Raw genomic sequence first — 22,947 nt, 5'->3', positions numbered from 1 at the left:
CGTTTCAATGATCCTAGACTGTTTTACTTTGTTCCGTCTAATTTTGGAGGAAACTATTGAAGGAAGAAAGATGGAAAAAATGGCATTTAGGTGGGGAAAAGTAGTCATGTAAAGGGACCGACCTTTCACAATGTTACTTTAGATAAATACACTGCAATACTACAGTTTCCCAAGAGGTTTTCTTACAGTTACCGCAGACACTCCTTAGAATTAGCTCAAATATGGCGATGTATTAAGTCCACCTTCACTCCTAAATTCTTCAAAAACACCATAGGGCAGTGTTTGCAAATTGGAAACCTCCCCAAAACTAATTTCTGCATTTGAACCAAAGTGTCGGGTATTTGACTGGCCTTTCAAAGAGCGAGGCGAGTTTGAGACCCTCTGAGATTTTAGCCCGGGTGTCGTGTGTCATGGATTGAAACGTGATTGTACCTCCTCTTTTTTCATCCATCCAGGGAAAAAATTAAGGGCTGGATAAAGGAGCAAGCGCACCAATTTGTGGAGCGTTATTTCAGCTCTGAGAATATGGATGGAAGCAACCCCGCCCTGAACGTTCTCCAAAGACTGTGCACTGCAACTGAGCAACTCAACCTCCAGGTACTGGCGAAGTGGACTTTCCGTCAGTCAGTCATATTTGAGCGCTTAGTTCATTCAATAGTATTTATTGAGCGCTTACTATGTGCAGAGCACTGTACTAAGCACTTGGAAGAGTACAGTACAAGAGAGTTGGTAGATACGTTCCCTGCTTGGGAAGTAGGAGCGTGTTTAGATGCTGTGTGAGTTGCCATCTCTTCAATAATGTGAATGCTACAGCGTCCGGTGTCTCCGAGGGTGGCTCCAGGAAGTCTTGGTGAAGTGTGATGCTTTTGGGGTGTGGGCAGGTAGCCTGAGAGGCGGAGCTTAGAGTGTAGCACTCACTCTAGGTGAATTAGACATTACTCTCTCACTACTTCCTACTTCTCACTACTACGAGAAGCAGCGTGGCTCAGTGGAAAGAGCCCAGGCTTGGGAGTCAGAGGTCATGGGTTCTAATCCCGGCTCTGCCACTTGTCAGCTGTGTGACTTTGGGCAAGTCACTTAACTTCTCCAGGCCTCAGTTACCTCATCTGTAAAATGGGGATTAAGACTGAGCCCCATGCGGGACAACCTGATTACCTTGTATTCCCCCCCAGTGCTCAGAACAGTGCTTGGCACATAGTAAGTGCTTAACAAATGCCATTATTATTATTATTATTATTATTATTACTTCCATCCCTTTGAAGAACTTGGGAAGAGTAAGGTGGGCCTCCAGAAGCCTTCTTAGTTCTGCCCCTTACATAGGGCCAACAGCTCATCCATGACTACAGGAAGTTGTCTGAGTATACCCAGGATTATGTTGGAAGATATTCAGTCATATTTATTAGGCGCTTACTGAATGCAAAGCACTGGGGAGAGTAGAATATAGTAAGCAGACAAATTCCCTGCCCACAGGGACTTTACAGTCTAGAAGGGGAGACTGACATTAATTTGCCCCCCTTTCTCCCTGCTCACGCCACCTTTGCATTGGCATCTGGAGACTGCAAGGAGCATTTTTGGGGTGTGACTGGGGTGGGGTAAGATATTCCTGCTTCCAACAGTTCTGCCGCCCCAGCTCTACTCCTCCTCCATCCTCCGGGGGAGAGGGGAATGTTGGAAATCCTCGAAGAGGAATGTCTCTCCCCCCGCCTCAGAAGCTTTGTAGTGCCATGGGCTCAGGGATGACGTATGGCCCTCTGACTTTTTTGTGGTTATTGTTTAGGTGTGTTAAATTCTTATCTCTTCACCTTGTGTCTCCGGGCATACGTTGAGGAGCTCATGTCCTTCTCCAGCCGAGGGACTGGGTTCCTCTTCCACAGACTTGGAGAGAGCTTTTAAGAGAATAAGTGACGGCGCTACTTGTTGAAAGCAATTCAGATCCCAAATTGCGCTCTCATGTGCTTTCAGGTGGACGGTGGGGCTGAGTGCCTTGTAGAAATCCGGAGCATAGTCTCCGAGTCGGATGTCTCCTCCTTTGAAATCCAGCACAGTGGGTTTGTGAAACAGCTGCTTCTTTACTTGACGTCGAAAAGCGAAAAAGATGCTGTGAGCCGAGATATCAGATTGAAAAGATTCCTTCACGTATTTTTTGCTTCTCCGGTAAGCCGTCAGTTATGGGGGTATGTGGCGTCGAAATAATAATCAGGATCCAGTGTGGTGCTTGATGTGAGATTTTTCGTACCCACTCGGGCTGGGATTTGGGAAATCTAGGTCTTTGTCCAAAAAAGCACTCCAATAAATGATGGGATTTATCAGGCCCACGGATCCCTACTTTCCCGCAGCGGGTCGAGAGGGGCTGCTCTCCTGGGCCAATTGGGGGTTTGTGGCTGCTCTGAGCCTCCTGGGGCTCCAGATCCTTACTCTTATGAGCCCCTCACTGCTGCCACCCCGCAGCCTGGACTCCAGCCTGACTTCCTAATGGGAGGACTGGGAGGACTTCCCACTGGGAGGCAGCAAAATCTATTTATTTTGATGCTGTTGATTCCTGTCTACTTGTTTTGTCTGTCTCCCCTTTCTCGACTGTGAGCCTGTTGTTGGGTAGGGATTGTCTCTATCTGTTACCGAATTTTACTTTCCAAGTGCTTAGTACAGTGCTCTGCACATAGTAAGCCCTCAATAAATAAAATTGAGTGAATGAATGAACTCCCCCAGGGCCTGTGGGGTGTGAGCTGCCAAGGCAGAAACCCCAGCCCAAGCTGTCACTAGGTAGGGCTAGGTTATATCCCACTAGGGCACTCTGCCATCATGGAGGGCTATGGTCCAGCCACCCTTTTGGACACCTGACTCTCCCCACCCAGTAATCCCCATCTCCCAAGTAATGCATTCACATTAAATAGGAAATCTAGTTTGTTGGCAATGTGCGACTAATTTAATTTCATTTTAGAAAGTGTCTTCTGAAAATTAGTTTTTAAACTGGGATTGGTTGGAGCGATAATGAGAATAGAAAGAAAACCCCTACCTCCTAGTGGGGAGTTGGTTCTGGCTCTGAGGTTCACTTCAATAGGTTTCTGTCCCATCAGGCCCCAAAGGGGTCAAAGGAATTCTTGAGAGGTGGTGTCCTCTGCTGGAAGGCCCAGGTTCGGTCACTTGCTGTGCAAAGAGTAAATTTAAGTGGTGATAATGATGTAAAACCAGAATTAAATAAAATTTTGAACCTGGTTTGGGAGGTTCTCAAATGTGTTTAATACTAGCGAGAGTCCATAAGTTGTGCCTGATGTACACTGTCTCTTCTCAGAATTTATATCCACTGGCTAGTAGCCAGTTAGCAAAGATTTTTAAGATATATGACATACTGGATTTGGTCTTTAGTAGGGAGTTTGGAAGGTCGAGTTTGTCATTGGTCTTCAGAGGTTTGCTTTAAGTTTGGAAAAGGAAAACAGCCTCTGTGCACCACATAATTTTTTTTTCATTGTCTACATGGAAGATTTAGCCTGTGTGGTATGTGCTGTCTGCAGTTAAGTGGCCTTAGAATGGCATAAAAAGAAGTGAGCATGACTTCTTGGAGAATGAGAGGAAGCACTAAAAGCAGCTCATTGTCATATTTTGTCTTGTACTTCTGGGGAAGAGGCCTTCCTAATAGTGTCCCCAGATACTGATTCGGGAAAGGCCTTCAAGTCCAGCGTGACTACTAGTCCCTTCATCTCTGCGTTTACTCACAAAGAGATGCGGGAAGTGGGAACGAGGAGGAAAGAATCATTACCACTATCTTTGTGAAATAGTTTCTTTTCAAAATTGAAGCTACTCGCTGCCCTTAGATGGTTTAGTTAACTTAGGAGAAGCAATGTGTCCAAGTGGATAGAGCACAGGGCTGGGAGTCAGAAGGACATGAGTTCTAATCTGCTGTGTGACCTTGGCCAAATCAATTCACTTCTCTGTGCCTCAGTTTCCTCATCTGTAAAATGGGGATTAAGTCTGTTAACCCGATGTGGGACAGAGACTGTGTCCAACCCAATTTTCTTGTTTCCCCTCCAGCGCTTAGTTCAGTGCCCGGTACAGAGTAAACCCTTAACAAACACGAAAATTATTATTATTATTATTGTTCTTATTCAGCCTCCTGGAGAAGAACCAATTGGAAGATTAGAACCAATGGGAAACGCACCTTTGTTGGCATTAGTGCACAAGATGAACAACTGCCTCAGTCAGATGGAGCAGTTTCCTGTCAAAGTGCACGATTTCCCAAGTGGAAATGGAACAGGCAGCAGGTAAGGATTGATGCCTTGTAACCCCCATATCACTGGTCGCCGTTGGATTCCATATGTGATGAATGTGGCTAAAGAGCAGCCTCGAGGTCCGTGCCTGCTTACTAGCAGCCAGGCTGACATGCTCATAATTGATGAGTGAGAGCCAGAGAAGTAAGGAAAAAGAAAGGGCATACTTTCCTTTGATGGATAATTGCAGCTATAGCGGGCCCTGGGTTTGTAGTGCAACCTTTGAAGCCTTTGAACTGGGAATCATCTCAATATTTGGACGAGATTGGGCGGGGGGGGAGCATAAAAATAGGGACTTGATCTATTCACAGGATTTAAAATTTTAAAGAATTTCAGTAGAGATTCAGAATGAGCCTACTGTGTTTCCAAGATTGGTCCTCCAAACCAGTCTGTTAATGCTGTCAGTGTTTAGCTCCATTTTGGCAGGCGGGGCCCACCGTGACCAGTGAATAGGGGTTTTTTGTGTGTGTGTGGGGAAGAAGGGAGGAGTTGAAGTCTGGCATGGAAGGAGACCATCTAGGACTTTTCTGACCCGAGTCCCCAAAGCCTTAATCTGGCCCAATACTAAATAGTGGATTTGAATATTTTTACGTATCCTGAGGTGAAGCGAGCATGAATCCTTTCAAATAAGAGGAGATAATCCTGGGAACTGACCGTACTATGCAGCAAACTTTTCCAACATTAGTGTTGTTAAATATTATTGAACATTAATGAGTAGAGCTAAGGGCTTCCTTTAACTTGATCTTTCTGATTGGTGAAATATGGGAAGAAATGGACTGGCTAGTGGATTTGGGTTGTCCCTGTAGAAGAATACTGGTGAGCTTCAGTGGTAGTGATCGTTGAGGTTGCTTGATTTGCAGAGCACCATTGAGGGTGGAAAAAAATAAAAATTTTATCTACTAAATAATGAGCTTAGTGGCAGTATTTTATTTGGGGAAAACATGATTTAAACCTCTCACGTGGTGGGTTGGTTTATTCTTCTATCCTCCCAATAGGCACATATATCTTTCTGTTGAAATTCAAGATAAATTATCATATTGCTTAGAATACATCAGGTGCCTACCATATTCCTTGACTAAGTGAATATAGTGAAATTTTGTACCAAATCAGGATAATACGTAATGTTAGATGAAAAACTCATGCTGTGGTTCACTCTTGAAGCTACAAGGCTTCCTACCTTGGGCTTGTGGTTTCCAGCCTGTCACTGGGTCCTCGTGTGTTTACTGTAAAACTGGAGTCACACCCAACCCACGCTTTCTGCTTTTTGTGCAGCCCATTTGTCCAGCCCTGAGGGCAAGGGAAATCTCCCAGATTATGGAGTGGCAGGGGAGGGAAACTACCACCAGTCAGTAGGAACAGCTTTCAGGAAGGAGGGGGTGTTGGAAGTAGGTGTTGGAGGGGAAAACTTCACAGCCTGCTGGGCCCATTGGGAAGCACTAGTGGAGAAAAGATTTCTAGAATCTGGTTGTGGACAATGACAGGGGACGCTGCCAGGGAGACCCCAGCGGGGAAAGACCCGCACATCGAAGCCACACCGGTCCTCTGGGAACAGCTTCTCATCTTGATTGTGCTTTTTTTGGTCTCCCCCGCTGTCGGGAGGCTGTCTCCTTATACCTTGAGTTTCACTTTTAATTAGAGTAATCATAGACTGTAAGCTCGTTATGGACAGGGAGCGTGTCTGCTAATCCTGTTGTACTGTACTTTCCCAAGCGCTTAGTACAGTTCTGTGCACATAGTAAATGCTCAGTAAATACCATTGATTGATCACTCACTGCCTCAGGAAGTAGACGATGAGTCTGTGGTTTTATTTGAGAAGCAGAGTGGCTTAGGGTAAAGAGCCTGGGCTTGGGAGTCAGAGGTTGTGGGTTCTAACCCTGGCTCTGCCACTTGTCTGCTGTGTGACCTTGGACAAGTCACTTCACTTCTCTGTGGCTCAGTTACCTCATCTGCAAAAATGGGGATTAAAAAAAAGTGAGCCCATGTGGGACAATCTGATTATCCTGTATCTACCCCAGCACTTAGAATAGTGCTCTGCACATAGTAAGCGCTTAGCAAATACCATTTGGTGGTGTAAGTCATTTGCTCAAAGCAGAACCAGTTTATCAGCTACTACCTTCCCAGTGGACATGCGATGCATCTTTGCAGTTTGCTCGATCTTGGAATCACAAAGCTCACCATTTTGTTGCTGTGGATTGGACTCATCTTTAATGTACATCTTGCGTGTACATCTGGTATTGTGAGGACAGTGATGTCTTCATAAAATTCAACATTTAAAATGCCACCAACCTACCCTCTACTTTTCTTTCAGTGTATCAACTGTTCAGTACCATCCGTCTGCATGATAACCTTGTCATCAGGTAGATTAGGGCTAGATTCGATTGAGGGTGAAACTTGGCCTAGTGGGCAGAGCGTCGCACTGGGGATAGACATCTCAGCTCTGCCACTTGCCTGCTGGGTGACCCATAGCCAGTTCCCTGCTAACATGAGGGAAATTTCATTCCTGAAAACCCAGGGTGAGGAAAACCCTTGACTGCCACGTTCTTGCACACAACCATTGCTCTCAACATCACATTGTGCTGTATCCAGGCAGGTGCGCATTGCAAGAAAACCATGCCCTAATTCCCCAGCAGTGTACTCTCCAAAGCAGGTGGTGGAAACACATGGTATGGGAGCACTTACTGCACTCTACTGTAGCTGAAGTTTTAATCATTAGAACTCAAAACTCGTAGCTGACTTATGGTGAATTGATCAGATTTACATTGGAAATTGGGAATGGTAAAATAAGAAATACAATATGAAAGAAAATGACATTATTAGATAGTGTGAGAACAAGAAAACAATAAGGGAAAAGCAAAAACATTGAGCTTTTTGCTTTAAATAAGCAGAGTCAGGTGTGTGTGTCTACTTTCATTTATAAAAGCAATTATGACTTATTAGGTGCTTAGTTTGTGCTAAGCAGCGAGTTAGATAAAAGACAGGCACATTAGCTGCAATCTTTGTCCCATACAGGGCTCATAATTTATGGGGAAGGACAAGTATCATGTCCCCAGGTTTACAGACAAGGAGTGAGAGGCACAGAGGGGTGAAGTGACTTGCCCCAGGTCTCAGAAGCAGGCTAGGGGATAGAGCTGGGACTAAAACCCAGGTCCTTTGACTCCCAGACCCTAGTTCTTTCCACTAGGCCCTGAAACTTAGTGTGACTCAGAATTTATTTAGGTTAAAGCATAGAAAATGTGATCCAATAGATTTATAAATTAGTGATTGCTGTTGACTCCTAATAGGAAAAGTCTTTACTCTGTGCATAAATTTCAAAGGCCAAAGCTGCACATACACACATAAGTTTGTATTACATGTGCAAAGGGAAAAAAGAATCACTGTAGCAACTTTTTTTCATAAATTATCTCGAGTTTTTCTCTCAACAGAGGGTCCCAGGCTTTAAAATTTTTCAACACGCACCAGTTGAAGTGTCAGCTACAGAGGCATCCAGACTGTGCCAACGTGAAGCAATGGAAGGGTGGCCCCGTGAAGATTGACCCCCTGGCGTTGGTTCAAGCGATTGAGAGATACCTTGTAGTGAGAGGTAGTTTTTGGTTTTACATATTGGTTTGGGTCCCACCTGATATTCCTGTGCTGTGGTCTGTTTAGTGTGAGGGATTAGAAAGCACTGACTTGGGGCAGAGTTTCCAGCACAGAGGAGTAGACTGATTCATTTGAACACTGGAGGGGAGATTATTGGCCAGGGGAAATCTTCTGAGCTGTGGTGGTCTCTGGAGATGTGGTGGTTTGGAAAATAGTGTCTTGGTGGGTCAGAAAATGACCATCTTAACTTTGAGCAGCTTTTGACTGGGACAGTGCAAATGGTTATATTTGGTTGTGTGTTTTTTTAATTTGTTTTTTGCTGAGGAATGGTTGGCCAGGTGGTTCCCGCTCCTGGGGCCAAAGCATTTGTATTGAATTTGAATTTGTGTCTGTTGGGTTCATATATAAGTAACTCATTACATACTCAATTGTTTGAATTTTCCCTAAAGGCTTGCTATGCACAGTTATGAACCCAGGCCATCCTTCTTCAGGCGACACCCTGTTTGGCTGGCCAGTAAAATGTGAGGGGACCTTCAGAATGCCTCAGATCCATTGATTTTTCCAAAAACTGAATTCTGGAAATCCAGGCCTTTCTAATTTACATTGTGTTTGTGGGGAAGATTCTATTTTGAAATGATATTCAAGGCTTAAAGAAAAATAACCTGTCTATTATAGGTTAACATGACTAATTCCACAGAGTCACACGGGGCCTGTTTCATCTCAGATTGTTAAAATCTCAAGCTTTTGTGAAAGCGACCAAACAGAATGTGCAGAGACTGTTCCTCTGAATTCCATCTTGTAATTGCCTTATTTATGGACGCAGGTTATGGAAGAGTGAGAGAAGATGATGAAGACAGTGATGATGATGGATCAGATGAGGAAATAGATGAGTCTTTGGTAAGATCCCACTCCCAACACACAGTAATATGATTATGTTCATTACCCTTCTGCTTAATGGGCCCTACTTTGTTCAATTCAGGCTGCTCAGTTCTTAAATTCAGGAAATGTGCGACACAGATTGCAGTTTTACATCGGAGACCATTTACTGCCATATAACATGACGGTGTATCAGGCAGTGAGACAGTTCAGCATACAGGCTGAAGAGGAGAGAGAGTCCACAGATGATGAAAGTAATCCATTAGGAAGAGCTGGTATTTGGACAAAGACTCATACGATATGGTAAGTCCGAAAGGTCTTCCTGAGACGGTTAGTATCTTTTAGTCGAGAATATTTTGGTCTCAATTCCGTAACTACCTTTATAACAAACAAGGACGCCATTCTTTCCCTGTGAAACTTAAAATTTGTAAATAACAGCCACTGATGAAGCCTCCTGAGTAGTCTCAATAGTAATCAACACAAACCATAAACTCTTAAGTAGTTAAGACGGTTAGTGAGCCCATAGTGTGCATAGTGACCATAACAACAATTCCAGCCCATTCCCTTCCCTCTAGACTGTAAGCTCATCGTGGGCAGGGAATGTGTTTGCCAACTCTTCATTGTTCTCTCCCAAGCGCTTAGTACAGTGCCCTGCACACACAGAGCATTCAAATACCATTGGATGGATAGAGAGCAAAATTTTTCAAATCTCCAAAACAAGTCCTCTCCCCTTTTTCTTAATGGGGGAAAAAAATAAGCTTGGCTACTGTTTTTAATGTTGGGTTTTTTTGTTGTTTTTGTTGTTAGTGTTGGTGTATTAAATAGAAATGGAAAAACATAGCTAACAGCCTTTACTTCTCAACTCTGGGATTCTAACTAGTGAATATGGTAGAATGCAAGTATGTCACAGCATCTTTCAAAGGACGATATATTACAATGGGCAGATGCCCTGGTAATGGAACCAGATTCCAGACAGAGCCAGTTTGTCTCCAGGAAGTGCCTTCCTCTCTGGCTCTTGGGTACTGGTTGGAAGGCAGGAGGTGGGGAGATCCCTATTGTTTTCCCCAATACTCTTGGAAGTCGCTATAGCTAACTCTGGAGATGCAGTTACTTGAAGGGGAATAATGGCAGTCATTTAGCTGTTAATGTGATCCACTGTTCCACACCTTTCTTGATCTGAAGCTGCACCAGGAAAACCCCCGCCCTCACCTCTATCCTGTGCTTACAGGGAGAGCCCCTGTGATCGCAGGAACATTTCTAGGGAGGCCCCAGGGAGCTGTGAAGTCAGCACGACTGACTGACAGTTTGCTTTCAGCCCTCGTATGTTCAGTTACTTTGTTCCCGAAAGGGGAAGGACCCGAGGAAACGTGCGTCGAAGCTCCTAAGGCTTAAATGTGGCTGACGAAATGAGTGACGGCTTTCTTTTGATTCCTGTGCTAAATGAGATTGGTGCCGTGGTCCCCAGTTTCAGAAGCACTACCTTTTAGGTATAGACAACAAAATGGTTTTGTTCTGGGTTGTAGACGAGGAGATCCCTTTGGAAGTTGCGCTATTTCCGTTACTGAAGGGGGCCTGAAAGAGCCATTAATGTCCCAGGCAGTTGCCGATTTGGATCGGGCATACTGGACAACCTGAACTGGGGTCCGGAAATCACCCTGCACCAGCAGAGCTTCAGCTTGTTCCCGAAGTCGTCCCTGAGTTCTCCATCGGGATAGTGTCAGAAAGGAGCAGTGCAAGTGTCTGGCACTAGGAAATTTAGGGGACTTTGTCTTTTTTTGTTTTTTTTTCCAGAAATGAGTTTTAGGTTTGCCCCTGCAACCTATGCTATTGAGGTAAGCAACACACTGCTTCAGGTTACACCTCTGATGTGAGACAATCCTGGTGACCGGCATATGAGCCCCTGCCCTTCCTAAGGAGGTCCTTCTCTGTCCTTTTTGTTTTAGGTACAAACCCGTGAGGGAGGATGAAGATGGCAGTAAGGACTGTGGAGGTGGGAAAAGAGGGAGGGCTCAAACTGCTCCAACCAAAACGTCCCCTAGAAATGCAAAAAAGCACGACGAACTGTGGCACGGTAAGGGGGATAAATGCTATGCTTCCTTTTAGAGAGAGAGAGAGAGAGAGTGAGCAGATTTTTTTAAAAAGGGGTAGCTGATGAACATATTAGTGTGGAACCGTGTTCCAAATCTAAAAATTGTTATTCTTACCAAATTTTAGACTTCTTTAAAAGATAGAGATCTTTAATACTATGCTACATATAACTCTTATTGTGCTAGTGAATGAACAACTATGAAACCCCTTTTCTCTAGTTAAAATACACAAGGGAATCCAATTTTAGATATTTTTCTTTTTAATAATCTGGTTCTGGGAATTAAATATCTCCTACATGTGGTTTCAATCTGCGTTGTCTGGGAGTTGTGTGATTATGTCTAGCCCTTATTTGAATTTGAGAACAAACTGTTCAGCCAGATTATGCCATTCTCAGTTAGTTATTCAGGGGCTGGTTCTCCAGTTCATTGATTATCCTGGCTTTTGTCTCCCCTCCTGCTGCCTGCGTAGTGGCCATTGATAATGCTGATGAACCATTCAGAGGGGAGCAGTAGAGGAAGGGAAACCCTAATCCATCCTCATTTTAGTTTGTGTAACAGCTCTGGCCGAGTTTGGAAAAGGATGAATTTTTGAATATCCAAACAAGTCAAGACTGAGAATATTGCAAGTGTAAGAAACCCAGAAAAATGGGGCTTACGTAGCCTCACACAGTCACTTCCCCGACTCCTTATTACCTGAGCTTTTGTCGGGAGAAGGTGGAGACTCCGATTCAGACTTGTTTTAATAGCTTGTCTTTCTGGAAGCCGGCATTTTTTTATAATTGGCTGTCTTGTTGTGGGCAGGGATTGTGTCTACCAACTCTATTGTATTGTACTCTCCCAAGCACTTAGTGTTTACTGAGCACTGTATGCACAGCACTGTACTCTCGATTGATTTAGTAGGTTGGCTAAAGTGGGGTGTGGGGATTGGATGGGTGTTACCTAGATGGCTCCTGATCTCTTCCAGGTGACTAAGAGTTAAATTGTGTAAATATTCCTAGAAGTGAAGATCGCAGTGAATTAATAAATGCAATGCTATTTTTCGTAATCTACCACCTTTGATTGTTCCCCGTTTAGATGGAGTTTGTCCATCGGTTTTGAATCCACTAGAAGTTTACCTCATATCGTCCCCTCCTGAAAATATAACCTTCGAAGACCCGTCTTTAGATGTGATCCTCCTTTTACGAGTGTTACATGCCATTAGTCGATATTGGTATTACCTGTATGATGTGAGTACCGTTGCCTATTGATGTAAAATGTACTTGTACTTTAAGGTAATCAAGAAATTTAACTTGTCTCATAGTGCAGTGTTGAAGCCACCTAACACAATTTGGGGTGGTCTCTGAGTGCAGTACAGTTGGACTGGGGATTTGTCATTGACCTTTTCAGACACAAGAACACGCACACAGCCCCCCCTCCCCATCGTTGAATTTCACTTTTGGCGGTGTCTGAAGTACAAAAGCATATCCAACCCCCTCATTGTGAAGCGGCAATTTACTCTCTGTCCTGCCTCTGTCTCCTGCTACCCCTCCCTACCTGGGCTGCATTCTCATCGAGTTTCCATCCCTGCTTTGCACTCTCTTAAGCAGTCCTGCTCTTTTTTTAACCGGAGGGAGTAATGGTGGACAGGAATTTATTATAATGAGAATCTTCATTTGGATATACAGTCTGAAAACTAAATATTTCTCCATTTTTCCTCCAACTTGCTGACAGATGGAGCTAAAGTGCTGACTCTTGCTTTCTGTGTTAAGTGGAAATTTGTTTAGGAAAATCCTTGATAACTTCCTGGTCTGTAAAGAGCTAGTGTAGTCAGTAAATGTTTGCCCACATTAATTTGCAAAGCTCTTTCCGTTGCTTATGACATTAGGGGATATGGAGAGGCTGCTCCTCTAAATCGATGAAAGGGCAGCCTTGAGGAATAGGTACGCAGTGGCCAAATGTGAGCGGTAATTGGTTGGCCTGTATGTGGCTCATGGTGGGGCCGAGTGACAAGTGCAAGTTCTTCAAGGATTTTTTGTTGTGGTAAAAGAAAGTATAGTGATTGTTTTCACGGATTTTCTTGAATATGGATAACTTTTCCTTCTAATCATTTCCCAGAATGCAATGTGCAAGGAGATTATTCCAACCGGTGAATTTAACAACAGTAAACTGACAGCAAAAGCCAACAGGCAACTTCAGGATCCTTTGGTAATTATGACAGGAAACATACCAACCTGGCTCACTGAACTTGGAAAAACATGGTATGTAATTGTTTACTTTCTAAAGCCCTGTTGGAGGCGGAGAATCCATAAGTATACACCTGAGTTTAATATTCATTTCCTTTTGGTGCTTGTCGTGTTATATATGCAGCAGTTGATCGTGAATGTTTGCTAGAATATGCTGTCCTTACACAGTTTTAACTGCAGTAAAATTGGATTTGCAAATTATTTCGAGAAACAGTGTGGCCTAATGGAAAGAGCATGTGAAAAGAGCATGGGCCTGGAGTCAGGGGCCCAGGATTTTAAACCTGGATCCACCTCTTGCCTGGTTGGTGTAAGACCTTGAACAAGTCACTTAACTTCTCATTGCCTCAGTTTCCTCATCCCTTAAATGGGGATTCAGTTTTTCTCCCTGTCCTCTGGACTGTGAACCCCATGTGGGACCGAGGCTGTGTCTTACTTAATTAAATTGAACCTACCCCAGCACTTAGTACAGAGCTTGACACATAGTAAGCACTTTAATAAATACCATAATTATTATCTTTATTATTATTATGGTCTGGGAGTCAGGAAACTCTGTCCAAATCCCAGCTCTGCCACTTGCCTCTGTGTAACCTTGGGTGAGTTACTACTCTGACTCAGTTTTTTCATCTGTAAAAATGGGGCTCAGGCATCTCCTTTTCCTTTACACTGTGAGCCCTACATGGGACAGTGACTATGCCCAGTCTGATTATCTATGTCTTCCCCAGTGCCTAGTAGAGTGCTTGGCACATAGTAATCACAATAAATATCACTGTTAGTGCTACACTCCATTGCCAGTCTACACACTTTAGATTTTAAATGTATTTCTTTTTGGCGGGGGAGGTGTCTTTTTTCCTTTTCCCCCTCTCAACTGATGTGCTTTCGACCCTGAACTTAAGGGGTGGTTAGCATTATGGAGTGTGGGTTTTTCCAGGAATTTTGGCAGTTTTCCTGTTAGCTTTGCCAGCTGTCCTGAAGGCCGGGATTACAGGCATTAGGTGGTTTTTCAGCCTCATGCTGGGGGAAAATAACTTTTCCAGTGGGTGGTGAGTTGCTCGTGTGGGTTATTCAGCCCTGTGGGCCACAGCAGATGTGCAGAACATTCAGTGCTCACACCATTTTGGATAGATGACTGAGTCCAAAAAGACCAAACAACCCTTTGGGAAGTTGGCAGATAAATAGCACCGAGTCCCATAGTGGGACTTCAGAGGCATCTTACTTTCCACCATCTACACGCTGGCAAGACTTTGGCTGAGCCCACACACCTCGTCTGACTTCTTGAGCGGTTTCACGAACGCCCCTTCAAACCACACGTGACTTATAGTCGTGGACGTGAAGTGCTTGGAAATTGCCTGTTGCAGTGGTGTTCTGCTGGCGATACCTCCTGCTGCTAAAGGGTTCATTGGAGCAGATTGTCTACTTGGCATGCAAGTTCAAATGCCTTTCCTCCTAGGAACTCAAGAAGCACTGGCTTCGGTGGTTGTGTCTTCAAATCCAAACTAAATGTTATAACATGCTGACTGTGTTTTGCCCTTCCAGCCCATTTTTCTTTCCATTTGATACCCGGCAAATGCTTTTTTATGTAACCGCGTTTGATCGAGACCGAGCCATGCAAAGACTCCTCGACACCAACCCAGAAATCAATCAGTCTGACTCTCAAGACAGCAGAGTCGCCCCTCGACTAGACAGGAAAAAAGTAAGTGTTTGCAGAAAGGTGATTTTGTTGACTAGTTCATTGGGATTTCCCAGTGTGTTTTATTCATTCATTGTCTGATTTATTGAGCACTTACTGTGTGCAGAGCACTGGACTGAGCGCTTGGAAAGTACAATGCAGCAACAGAGAGAGAGAATCCCTGCCCACAAAGGGCCCAGAGTCTAGAAGGGGGGAGACAGACATCAAAATAAGCAAACAGGCATCAATAATATAAATATAAACAGAATTATAGATATGTACACATCAAAACAAGTAAACAGGCATTAATGTAAATAAATAGAATTATAGATACGTACATATATGCACAAGTGCTTTGGGGCAGGGAGGGGGAGTAGAGCAAAGAGAGTGAATCGGGGTGATGGGGAGGGGAGGAGGAGCAGAGGAAAAAGGGGGCTCAGTCTGGGAAGGCCTCCTGGAGGAGGTGAGCCCTTCAGTAGGGCTTTGAAGGGGGCAAGTGTTATTGTTTGGCGGATTTGAGGAGGGAGGGTGTTCCAGGCCAGAGGTAGGACGTAGGTCAGGGATCGATGGCGGGACAGGTGAGAACGAGGCATAGTGAGGGGTGTGTGGGCTGGGCTGTAAAAAGAGGGAAGGGAGGTGAGGTAGGAGGGGGCAGGGTAAGGGCGAGCTTTAAAGCCAATAGTGAGGAGTTTTTGCTTGAAACAGAGGTTGATAGGCAGCCACTGGAGATTTTTGAGGAGGGGGGTGACATGCCCAGAATGTTTCTGTAGAAAGATATTCTGAGCAGCAGAATGAAGTATAGACTGAAGCGGGGAGAGACAGGAGGTTGGGAGATCAGAAAGGAGGCCGATGCAGTAATCCAGTCGGGATAGGATGAGTGTTCTAACATGGTAGCGGTTTGGATGGAGAGGAAAGGGTGGATCTTGGCGATGTAGTGAAGGTGAGACTTGACAGGTTGTGGTGATGGATTGGATGTGTAATGAGAGTGGAGTCAAGGATGACTCCAAGCTTGCGGATTTGTGAGACAGGAAGGATGGTCATGTCGTCCACAGTGATGGGAAGTCAGGGAGAGGACAGAGTTTGAGAGGGAAGTTAAGGAGCTCTGTCTTGGACATGTTGAGTTTTAGGTGGTGGGAGGACATCCAAGTGGAGATGTCCTGAAGGCAGGAGGAGATGCGAGCCTGGAGGGAGGGAGAGAGAAGCGAGGAGATGTAGATTTGGGTATCATCCGCGTAGGGATGATAGTGGAAGCCGTGGGAGTGAATGAGTTCACCCAGGGAGTGAGTATAGATGGAGATCTGAAAAGGACCAAGAACTGACCCTTGAGGAACCACAACATTTAGAGGATGGGAGGGGGAGGAGGATCCCACATAGGAGACTGTATGTTAGACGCATGCCCCACAATACCCAGGCAAAGTTCTCCATTGACACCGACGTGATTTCAGCAGGTTTATCCTCTTTGGCATGCGTGGTCTCATGCATTTCTAGCCCAAACTCTGCCACGCTTGCTACTCGGGGGGTCTCAGAGTAGTCTCGAGTGCAACCAAGCCACTGAACTCAGAATAGCTCTGGACCGGCTGGGGACCCTGCAATCAGATGCAGTCTTAAGAACAAAAATCCAAGGGTTCAAACTTCAAGCAAGTGGCTTTGACTTCCCCAAGCCCCTGTTATCAGCCTGAAAAGAAAATAGGTCACTATAGCACTAAAAAGCATCGGAGTTCAGGACTTTTGGTGGGACATAGTTTCAGATATAGATGTTTCTTGGTATGACCATCGTCGACCTCTGCACCTGTAAATGATTACCTAGTGGATTTGGCCCAAAGTTTGTGCGTATCTTTAGCTTTGGGTTTTTTTTTCCGTCTAGCTTCCTCCCCTCTTGCCCTTAGATTATATCATTTTTGGTTTGGGCACATTCCAGGGGTCCCCTGCAGCTTGGGCTCATTCCTGGTAAGCTGCTATCTCTCTGTTAGTCCCCTCGTGCCCACCTGCCACCCTCCATGCTGTTTCCAGCCCTCTCCACGGTATTTCCGTGGCCGTTTTTAAACCTGGAGTTGCACTGAGAGCTGCTGAAGCCGAAAGTGAGACTTGGGCCCTCGATCGTACCTTATAGTCAGAGAGAAGCGTCTGGAGTCTTACTTTTTTTCCTCTTAAACCCCCTTGGTGTATGGTTGTTTTGTTGTAATGATGTGTATATATCTATAATTCCATTTATTCATATTGATGCTATTGATGCCTGTTACTTGTTTTGATGTCGGTCTCCACTCTTCTAGTCTGTGAGTCCATTGTTGGTTAGGGATTGTCTCTATTTGTTGCTGAATTAGACTTTCCAAGTGCTTAATACAGTACTCTGCACACAGTAAGCGCTCAATCAATCTGATTGAATGAATGAATGACAGCTGGGGTTCTGGTCCTCTGCAGTGACACGGTTTTTGCCTCCAGTTCTTGCACTGTTTATTCATCTCTCCCAATAGCAGCAAGGAAACTAAGAGTGCACATGTCCTCATACTCCATCGCTTCCTTTACCTGGAATTTATTTTAGTGTCGGATCTCCCTCCCTAGACTAAAAGCAACTGGAGAGCTGGGACTGTTTCTATTTACTCTGTCCTATTCTCCCAAGTGCTGAATACAGTGCTCTGCACAAAACAGTGCTCTGCTGCTGTAGGAAAACAGTGGCCTTGCGGAAAGAGCACGGGCTTAGGAGTCAGGAGACCTGGGTTCTAATTCCAACTCTGCCACTTGCCTGCTGTGTAACCTTGGTTAAGGCAGTTAACTGCTCTGTGCCTCAGTTTCCTCTTTGGTAAAATGGCAATTCAGTACCTGTTCTCCCTCCCACTTAGACTGCGAGCCCTGTGTTGGGCAGGGACTGTATCCAATTTGGTTGTCTTCTATCCAGGCTGGCGCTTAGGGACAGTGTTTGAGAAGCAGCGTGGCCTAGTGGATAGAGCACAGGCCTGGGAGTTATAAGGCCTTGGGTTCTAGTCCAGGATATGTCATTTGCTGTTTGGCCTTGGGCAAGGCATTTCACTTCCTTGTGCCTCAGTTACCTCATTTGTAAAATGGGGATTAAAACTGTGAGCCCAGTGTGGGGCAAGGACCTTGTCTAACCTGATTACCTTATACCTGTCCCAATGCTCAGTCCGGTGCTTGGCACATAGTAAGCGCTTAACAAATGCCATTAAAAGAATAGTGAGCTCTCCACAAATGCCACAATTATTATTATAGACCATATAATTATCATTTTCTGTTAGATGGAATCGTTTTTCTATCCAGTACCAATGAAAGAATAAACCAAACATTCTTCTATTACTTTTGTATTCTGAATTATTCCACACCTAATGTTTTTCAGACACAAACCAATTCCAAGATGTGAAATTCTCCTCCAGGGGGTCTTTCAAGATTAATCTTTCATCCGCAACCCTATTTTCCCTCCCTACTGTGTCACCTATGCACTTAGTCCTACCCCCTAAGACCCTTAATACTCACTCCACCCCGACTCCCAGAGTACATATATCCTTGTACTCCACCGCTTCCTTTACCTGGAATTTGTTTTAGTGTCGGATCTCCCTCGCTAGACTAGAAGCAACTTGAGAGCAGGGACTGTTTCTGTTTACTCTGTCCTATTCTCCCAAGTGCTGAATGCAGCCCTCTGCACAAAACAGTGCTCAGTAAATACCACTGATAAATGTGAAATTCCCATTCCCATTAGAGAAGCAGCGTGGCGCAGTGGAACGAGCACGGGCTTTGGAGTCAGGGCTCATGAGTTCGAATCCCAGCTCTGCCACTTGTCAGCTGTGTGACTGTGGGCAAGTCACTTAACTTCTCTGTGCCTCAGTTCCCTCATCTGTAAAATGGGGATTAAGACTGTGAGCCCCATGTGGGACAACCTGATTCCCCTGTGTCTACCCCAGCGCTTAGAACAGTGCTCTGCACATAGTAAGCGCTTAACAAATGCCAATAAAAAAAAATTACTTCGAGAAAGCCAAGAGATTCCTATATTTTCCCCTGGTTGGTACATTCAGTAGACTACTGCTTTTATGACCTATAAATTTCTGTTTCTCCGAAGCGCACTGTGAACCGAGAAGAGCTGCTGAAGCAGGCGGAGTCTGTGATGCAGGACCTGGGCAGCTCCAGAGCCATGCTAGAAATCCAGTATGAGAATGAAGTAAGTCATGGATGTGACTCTAAATTCGTCTTCGTTAAAGCACCTGGGATCGGTTTCTGGAATTCCTACAGTAACTTGAGTGGTTGGGTGAGGGAGGAATGGATTAGGGGCTGGGAGGCACGCTAGGCCTCTGTTCAGCTACTGACCAAGCCCTCCCTTCTGCGTTGTCTGTGCACTTGATTCTATACCCCTTAAGGACTTATAAAAGTCACCCCTCTTCCAGCCCACCAGCACTGTCTGTCTCTCCCACTCGACTGTGAACTCCTCGTAGGCAGGGATCGTGTCTCCCTACTCTGTTGCGTTGTATTCTCCGAAGGCTTAGTACAGAGCTCGTTACAGGCCGGGAATCTGTCCACTAATTCTGCTGGATCATACACTTCCAAGCGCTTAGCACAGTGCTCTGCGTATAGTAAGCACTCAGATACCATTGTTTGATTGCTTTGCCCTCTGTAAGCACTCAGTCACTGTGATCGGTGACACCAAGATTCCAGGATTCTGGGACAAGGGAAACGGTGATGAGATTAGAAAAATTAAGGGTAGGAGAGGAGCTGAGGGTTTTGCTGGCTGGATGTTCTGAGGGATTGAAAGGAGGAGACTTGAGATACAGAAGCAGTGACAGCAGCAGACCTGTGTGGTCAGGGGAGAGTTTCTGACTGCCAGGATGTGAACTGAAGGGAAGTAGCCAAAGGCTCCTGAGAGGACTTTGGGCTTTAATGTAAAAGTACTCTAAGGTAATCAAGAGATAGATTTAACTTGTTTTGTAGTACAACATTTCAACACAATTTAGGGTGGTCTTTGTCTGAGGAGGTCAATGCGAAATCCCAAATCCAATCCTTCTGCACCCAGACACACACGTACGCAGCCACTCATGCACACCCATAGTTGAAATCGGTTGTATTTATTGAGTACTTACTGTGTGCAGAGCTCTTGGGAGAGTACAATATACCAGGGCTGGTAGATACACTCCCTGCTATGGAAGACAAAGTTCACGATTTCTGCTCTGTTTAAAAAAGGCATGTCAGATTCAAGTTTTATTGCTTCTAGCGCTTTTCCCAGCACTAGTAGGAAGAGGTGGTTGAGCGGCAGAGATTCCTCTGCTAGTCAAGGCCAACTCAACCTCAAGCAGTACAGAATTTCTTTGTATTCCATTGGTACAGCACTTGTAATGATCAGAAGAATATGGTACAAGGGAAATACTTTAGGATAGAAAGCCGTGAGTCCCTCGGATGCTTTCCGTTCAGCCCTGGACCTGCTCTGTTCTAGGTGATCTGATATTCTTGATAAGCAGGGCCAGGAGTGTTGATTAACTCCAGGGAGTAGTTTCTTTTTGTCTCAAGTAGAGCTTGGCTTCTCATTTTGAAACAGTTTGATGGTGGCTGGCTATTTGACTCAAATATCTTGATGGCTTGATGCAGAGTGGTCAAGCAGGCCTAGGGCAGAGGGGAAGATTGGTGGAGGGTGCAAAGACAGGGCCTTGACCATTGTGTTTCCACATTGCCCACAATGAGCTAAATGTCTAGAGGGCTGTTTCACCATGAGTTGCTCCCCTTAGTCATTCTCCCCACCCCACCCAGCCCCACAAGCACTTACATCTGCAATTCCTTTATATTAATGTCTGTTCCCCCCGTAAACTCTAAGCTTATTCTGGGAAGGGAATATGTCTTCCAACTTTTGTTACATGTACACTCCCGTGCATTTAGTACAATGCTGTGCACACAGTAAGTTCTCAATAAATATTGATCGAGACCGTTGTCTTGTAAAGGATATGGAAGAATGAAGGTCATCCCTGTTTCCTCAATTCCAAAAAAGAGTTAGGGGTCAGTGAATGTGACCATCACATGTATTTAAAAAGCTGTGCTGTTTAGCATTTTGGCATTTCTTTCAGCCTGGACTTCTCCCAATTTTTTAATTGCACTTCATTTCAAGCTTAGATTTTTGTGTGTGTGTGTGAAATGTTTTGCACCCGGGCAGACTCACTAAGGGGGACCTCTCAGGAGGAGATGCTAAACTACCTAAAAAAGAAGTAGTGTAGTCTAGTAGATAGAGCACAGGCCTGGGAGTCAGAGCACCTGGGTTCCAATCCCAGCTCTGCCCCTTGTCTGATATGTGACCTTGGGCAAGTCATTTCACTTCCTCGTGCCTTAGTTTTCCTGTTTTCCCTTCTACTTAGAGTGTGAACCTTTTGTGGGACGGGGACTGTGTCCGACTTAATTCACTTGTGTCTACCCCAGTGCTGTAGGACACTGTTTGAAATTCTCTCCTTTTTTTTTTTTTTTTTTGTAAATGATATTTGTTAAACACTTACTAAGTTTCAAACTTACAAGCCCAGGTGGATGCTTGTTTTAGGCCCCTGTTGGCCAATGAATCTGGTTGACTACATGTGGGTCCTGTGCCAGCTAAATCTCTCAAGTAACAGGAGGCAGGGAGGTCCTCGCTCCCCTCCTCGATGATTAAAGGGACCTTTAACAGATCATAGAAGTCTCAGGCAGCCGGTCGGCCTCAGCTGCCACGTCAAGAGTGCCAGCCAGAACCGTTTCCTTCTGAGGATGGGGGAGAGCCTCTGGCTGTCGTCTCCATGCCTCTGCAGGATAGAAATTAGTGCAGGCAGCCTTGTTTGGCAACTAGAGCAAAGACTGAGAGAGTGAAATGGATGGAGTACCCTAATCTGGAAGCCGGGGCAGGCATTTCACTCACCTAGAGATCAGTGATCAAACCTCAGCCGCAGTGTGCGGTATCTTCAGAAAAATCGCTCATGGAGAGGGGGTGTGATCAGGCCCAAGGTCAGAGGTGAATAGAAAGAAAGAAACAGCATAACCACCCAAACTGGTCAATATTGGAGAAAGTCTTCATGGAGCAGGGAAACCATAAATAAAACCTTACGTGACATCTATTTCCCTTTCACTAGGTTGGCACGGGACTTGGCCCGACATTGGAGTTTTATGCACTTGTATCTCAGGAACTACAGAGGGCTGACTTGGGCCTCTGGAGAGGTGAAGAAGTAACTTTAACCAATCCAAAAGGTAAAGTAGGTTTGGAAGAATTCATCTGCTACAGAGGTAACACCTCAAAATCACCAGAGCCATCCTAAGGCAGTCCTTGCTGTAGCGAGAGAAATCCACGTCCTTTGGGAAATTGACTGGGCCACAGGTCAGAAGCAAGCTCTGTTGGTGTACGAGTGGTTTGGAAATGAAAAGCAAGCTCCAAAGGCAAAAAGCTTGCTAAAGAGTGAGGTTCTGAAATCCCCTTATGACTTCTGGGAGATTGAAAGATTGCTCCCTCCCGAGGCCTAGGGACTGTGGGGCTCAGGATGGATCATTTTTTTTTCTTTCCCCCTCGCTGGCCCCGTCTCTCCTTTCCAGAGCAACCCCAGTGCTTCCCGCTGGGAGCACCTCTGAGATCTGTTGTCTGCCCACTCCATCAAAGAGAAAATATTGCACTTGTTTCCAGGAGGTTGGGAAATCGTGGCCACCAGGGCCACTCAGCTCTGATCGAGCCGTACGTCCCTGGCCCTGGAGGAGGGTCACGCTACTTTCTCTTCATCCTGTAGGGCGTAGCCAGGTCGGAGCCAGGAAGGGATGAGCAACAAGGGGAGGTTCCGACGTTATGGGATTGGGTGTCTTTGTTAAGGGGAAAGGAGTCGGAGGCCTTGGGAGAGTACAGCAAAACAGAGTTGGTAAACACCTTCCCTGCCCACAACAAGCTTACAGTCTAGAGCTCTCATTTTCAAAGCTTACAGCTTCCTAAATTTAGCAGAAATTTGGGTGCAATCGTTGACTGTGCGAGGTATTCCAAAAGGACTGCTGTCTGGAATATTATTAAATTGCCCATTTGGTCCATTAGCATGGAATGGTCTTCATTGGACTTATTTGGGATGAGAATCAAAACTAGACTTCCCACGTTTTGGAAGTGAACCTGGAGAAAGAACCCATTCATTCATTCATTCACTCGTATTTATTGAGTGCTTACTGTGTGCAGAGCACTGTACTAAGCGTTTGGAAAGTACAGTTCAGCAGTAAAGAGAGACAGTCCCTGCCCACACAGGCTTACATTTATGATGGTGATATAATTTACCTCACTTAGGGGGCAATGAAGC

At 45.1% G+C, this 22,947-nt stretch overlaps 1 protein-coding gene across 18 annotated transcripts in view; it reads left to right on the top strand.

Moving 5' to 3' along the window:
• The window catches only part of TRIP12 (thyroid hormone receptor interactor 12), a 143,296-nt gene that overhangs the window by 109,454 nt on the left and 10,895 nt on the right, over window positions 1–22,947 (top strand). For 13 of the 18 annotated variants that reach the window (XM_039912589.1, XM_029061978.2, XM_029061952.2 and 10 more), the window contains 12 exons: window positions 456–597; window positions 1,963–2,154; window positions 4,105–4,256; window positions 7,670–7,842; window positions 8,665–8,738; window positions 8,821–9,020; window positions 10,661–10,788; window positions 11,879–12,030; window positions 12,899–13,041; window positions 14,560–14,716; window positions 18,756–18,854; window positions 21,760–21,874. In XM_039912589.1, the coding sequence (XP_039768523.1) occupies window positions 456–597; window positions 1,963–2,154; window positions 4,105–4,256; window positions 7,670–7,842; window positions 8,665–8,738; window positions 8,821–9,020; window positions 10,661–10,788; window positions 11,879–12,030; window positions 12,899–13,041; window positions 14,560–14,716; window positions 18,756–18,854; window positions 21,760–21,874 (1,727 nt within the window). The remainder of the gene's footprint in view (window positions 1–455; window positions 598–1,962; window positions 2,155–4,104; window positions 4,257–7,669; window positions 7,843–8,664; window positions 8,739–8,820; window positions 9,021–10,660; window positions 10,789–11,878; window positions 12,031–12,898; window positions 13,042–14,559; window positions 14,717–18,755; window positions 18,855–21,759; window positions 21,875–22,947) is intronic. The other 5 variants (XM_029061986.2, XM_029061961.2, XM_029061906.2 and 2 more) reach the window with 1 other exon arrangement.

The sequence above is a fragment of the Ornithorhynchus anatinus genome, chromosome 1 (assembly GCF_004115215.2).
Source record: "Ornithorhynchus anatinus isolate Pmale09 chromosome 1, mOrnAna1.pri.v4, whole genome shotgun sequence".
In the NCBI taxonomy this organism is placed as follows: domain Eukaryota; kingdom Metazoa; phylum Chordata; class Mammalia; order Monotremata; family Ornithorhynchidae; genus Ornithorhynchus; species Ornithorhynchus anatinus.
The sequence above is the reverse complement of the archived record's forward strand: the minus strand, read 5'-3'. Positions and strand labels throughout refer to the sequence as shown.